Here is a 4,294-nt window from a genome sequence, read left to right on the forward strand (position 1 = left end):
CCACCAACAGACACACGTCAGCAAGCTACACATAGAAGGCACACAGACTTCTTATAGTTTTAAAACCAACTGAGAGACAAAGGAAGTATCTGTCATTTGGCAAGTATCGAGGCGACCTCCACAGAATAACGAACATCTCCTGCACATGCTGGCACCTCATTGCATTCCAGGTACGTTTTTTAGTTTCATTGAAAGGAACCGATGATAGCATTTGCACAATAGAAAGGTTTCCCAAATGTCCCTCCAGCTCCAAATAATACAGGATGGAATATGCAAACATTCCCCCCACCCCCCACCCCTTACCCCATTGAACAATCTTCACATGAATAGCATCTGCAGAATTGTGACGGGGTAATGCTTGGCACACAAGTACACAATAGCTAGGTGAAATTTATTTATATAAAAACAAGTCCAATATTAGAGTCCTGAATAATTTCAGATCTCAATTGTCCTTGGTGTTAGAGTGGGTGCAATCTCAGAGGATGAGGAGGTCACTGATTGGTAACTGTTACTAACGACTGAGGAGTGGTAAGTGTTAGTGACTGGGGACTCAAAGGAGGTGCTCACTTCTGCAGAGGGGTAGGTATTAGTGACTGAAGATTCAAAGGAAGTGCTTAGATTTGTAGAGGGGTAAGTGTTAGTGACTGTGGATTCAAAGGAGGTGCTAACTATTGTAGAGGGGTAAGTGTTAGTGATTGGGGATTCAAAGGAGGTGCTGACTATTGTAGAGGGGTAAGTGTTTGTGACAGGGGATTCAAAGGAACTGCTGACAATTGTAGAGGGGTAAGTGTTAGTGACAGGGGATTCAAAGGAGGTGCTGACTATTGTAGAGGGGTAAGTGTTAGTGACAGGGGATTCAAAGGAGGTGCTGACTATTGTAGAAGGGTAAGTGTTAGTGACAGGGGATTCAAAGGAGGTGCTGACTATTGTAGAGGGGTAAGTGTTAGTGACCGGGGATTCAAAGGAGGTACTGACTATTGTAGAGGGGTAAGTGTTAGTGACAGGGGATTCAAAGGAACTGCTGACTATTGTAGAGGGGTAAGTGTTAGTGACAGGGGATTCAAAGGAGGTGCTGACTATTGTAGAGGGGTAAGTGTTAGTGACAGGGGATTCAAAGGAGGTGCTGACTTCTGCAGAAGGGTAAGTGTTAGTGACAGGGGATTCAAAGGAACTGCTGACTATTGTAGAGGGGTAAGTGTTAGTGACAGGGGATTCAAAGGAGGTGCTGACAATTGTAGAGGGGTAAGTGTTAGTGACAGGGGATTCAAAGGAGGTGCCCACGATTGTGGAGGGGTAAGTGTTAGAGAGCGGGGAGGGGAAGGAGATTGCCGGCGGGCTGGAGATACACAGGGCTTTGTCGACTTTCTTCTCCTTCTGCCTCAGGTGGATCTTGGTGTGCCTTTTGCGCTCGTCGCTGCGGGCGAATTTCCTGCCGCAGACCTCGCAGGCGAACGGTTTCTCGCCGGTGTGGGTGCGAATGTGGGTGGTGAGGTGGTCGCTCCGGCTGAAGTTCCTCATGCAGATGCGGCACTGGAACGGCTTCTGGCCGGTATGGATGCGGATGTGGCGGGTCAGCTCGTCCGAGCGGGAGAAGCGGCGGTCGCAGGTCTCCACCGGGCAGGCGTACGGCCGCTCGTGTGGAGGGGTCTTGCTGGGTCGGTTCGGGTACTTCCTCAGCCTGCAAGGCTTGGTCAGCTGCGAGGTGTAAGTGACTGTGTTCTTGGCCTCAGGACCGCTGCTCTGGTCGGCTATGGCTTTGATGGTGGACAGGGGGATGAGAGAGGGCTGGCTTCTGGGTTCCACGCTCTGGAAAGGTTTCTGTTCGGAACTCTCCAGGTTCAGATCGTCCGCCTGCGAGAACAGATAGTCCGGGATCATCGGCAGCTGGAAGCCCTTTGGGTTGGTACAAGCCGGGTACTGGATGGAGCTGGGACCGCTGGGGAAGCCGTCCGACTGTCCCGGGAACATCTCCGAGCCGGAGCCGCCGAAACCGGCCGAGGCGGCGGGGCACATCGCCTCGGAGTCGCTGTCCGGGTTGGCCGGAGGCGGGTTGCTGCCGCCGCCGCCGCTGCTCATACTGACGATGCCGCTGACCAGGCTGAAGAGGGGCTCCGGCCATAGGCTGTTACAGCTGGAAGCCGGCTCCAGGGAGAAGCGGCCCGTGTAGGCGATGGATGGGAGGCGGCAGCTCTGCGCCGAATACGGCGGCTCCATCAGGTTCTTCTCGGCTCCAGGGGAGATGTCTGTGAACGTGTCTGCGAACGAGAAAACAAGAGTTCGCTTAATAAAGGACAACCACAGGGCGAGAGAACCTCTCACAGACACGACCCCCATTCTAACTATGTTGCTTCGGATAAAAAAAACCGAATGTGTGCGCTTTTTGCACGTGTCTGCTCGGGGCAACTTGTCAGCGACTCTATGGGTGTCCCTGTGTGGCTGGTCCAGTCTCTCCCTGTGTGTGTGTGTCTGTGTGTCTATGTGTGTGTGTGTCTGTGTGTGTGTGTGTCTGTGTGTGTTTCACAGTAAATGCGGTTTAATTTTTGCCAATAATTTTGTAAATGCATGCTGGCGACTGTCTGTATCTGTATCTGTGTATCTGTCTACCTCTGTGGATACCTGAGTAATTGTGTGTGTGCGTGTTTGGACTTTCCTGTGCATGTGTGGGAGGGAGGGGTGATTCCCGTGTGTGTGGGCAGCTCCGGTCTGCTCCCTCTCGGTATTCCCTGCTAGGGTGCTCGCTGGCGGCTGGTGTTTCCTGACGCTGTATCCTCATAAATAATGCAGAACACAAGAGATCCCAACGCCCTGTCAATCCCAAAGCCAGAGCGGGTCTGCGGCACACACAAGGCTGTGGGGTCAGCGGACACAGTTAACACCGACGGGACCGAGCGAGTGGGGGGGGGGGGGGGGGGGGAGTAGGCATTCTGGAGACTCCCCTCCGGGGACGGGGGACGGAGTGGGTGAGGGAGACTCACCTGCTGACAGATGCTCAAACTGCTGCAGGGGTTCCCCGTAAAACGGCTGGTCGGTGGAGGCTGTCACCAAGGTGCCGGTCATCATCACCTCCTCCAGCTTCTGGTAGGTGTCCACCGACTGGTAGAGCGGCTCCGTCAACAGGGGAGGCAGGACCTCGGCTTTAGTCACCATCTCAGCGTCCGATAGAGAGAGAGTGAGAGTGTGTGGTAGAGGGGGAGCAGTGAGGGTGCCCAGAGCTGGGGTGTTGGTGGGGTGGGGTGGGGGAGAGACACAGAATCCCGGAGTCCCGGGCAGGGTGCAGGGACCTGGCCTGGCTTGAGTTGCGGGGATGCCAGGCTGCTGGTGCGGATCCGCTATGCAGGGGCTGTCCGCGGCGGTGTTGGTGCTGGTGCTGGTGCTGGCGGCCCGGGCCCAGGCTCTCTGCCTCTGCCTCTGCCTGTCTCACTGAGTAATTTCCACGCCGGCACGGGGGGAGCGCCTCCTATTTAACAGGTTCCGCTCAGCCCAGCTGCTGACGTACATGCCCATATAAGGAGCCGCGGAAGCCCATGTTTGGGCAGCTCCCCGGCCGGCAATCCGTGACGTCACGGGAGCGGGGGACACCCCTCCCTCTGAAGGCAGGAGAAGGAGGCTTCCCCCCCTCCATCCCCCACACCTCCCCACCCCACACACAGGCAGCTACAGGGTAGGGGGCTCACACACTGTATCCCCTCTGTGGCGGGATTCCTACCCCCACTCCCCCCATCCCCGTCCCAGAGCGGGGACATCCCGCCCTCCCCTTCCCCCGGAAGATCGCAGGATCGCCACTCCATATTTGGGCACGCTCCACCCCTCCTTCCACTGCCCATGTTTGGGCATCCGCCGGGCAAGGATCGCTGCCCAAATAAGGAGCTTCCGGCGACACGGGGCTGAAAGTGCTGGAGCAGCAGAGCCGAGAGGAGCCGAACGGGTCCGAAAACACACACACCGACATACACACAGAGACACACACACAGGCATACACAGATACACACACGAGACATACACACAGAAACACACACACAGGCATACACACGAGACATACACACAGAAACACGCACGCACACAGACATACACACAGAGACACACACACAGACGGACACACAGAGACATACATAGAGACACACGCACACAGAGACATACACACAGACATACACACAGAGACACACACCTGCATACACACAGTCAGACACACACGCACACAGACATACACACAGAGACACACACACGGGCACACACAGATACACACACACAGGCATACACAGATACACACAGAGACACACGAGACATACACACAGAA

At 55.3% G+C, this 4,294-nt stretch overlaps 1 protein-coding gene across 1 annotated transcript; it reads right to left on the reverse strand.

The window, feature by feature from the left end:
* Nucleotides 1–295: 295 nt before the first annotated feature.
* LOC140492193 (early growth response protein 1-like) lies at nt 296–3,443 on the reverse strand. Its single transcript, XM_072591064.1, has 2 exons — nt 2,976–3,443; nt 296–2,255 (listed from the first exon to the last, which is right to left on the reverse strand). The coding sequence occupies exons 1-2, from the start codon at nt 3,145–3,147 to the stop codon at nt 436–438; spliced, it is 1,992 nt and encodes a 663-aa protein (XP_072447165.1). The 5' UTR covers nt 3,148–3,443; the 3' UTR covers nt 296–435.
* Nucleotides 3,444–4,294: the final 851 nt, after the last annotated feature.

This window comes from Chiloscyllium punctatum, chromosome 20 (genome assembly GCF_047496795.1).
Source record: "Chiloscyllium punctatum isolate Juve2018m chromosome 20, sChiPun1.3, whole genome shotgun sequence".
NCBI classification, from domain to species: domain Eukaryota; kingdom Metazoa; phylum Chordata; class Chondrichthyes; order Orectolobiformes; family Hemiscylliidae; genus Chiloscyllium; species Chiloscyllium punctatum.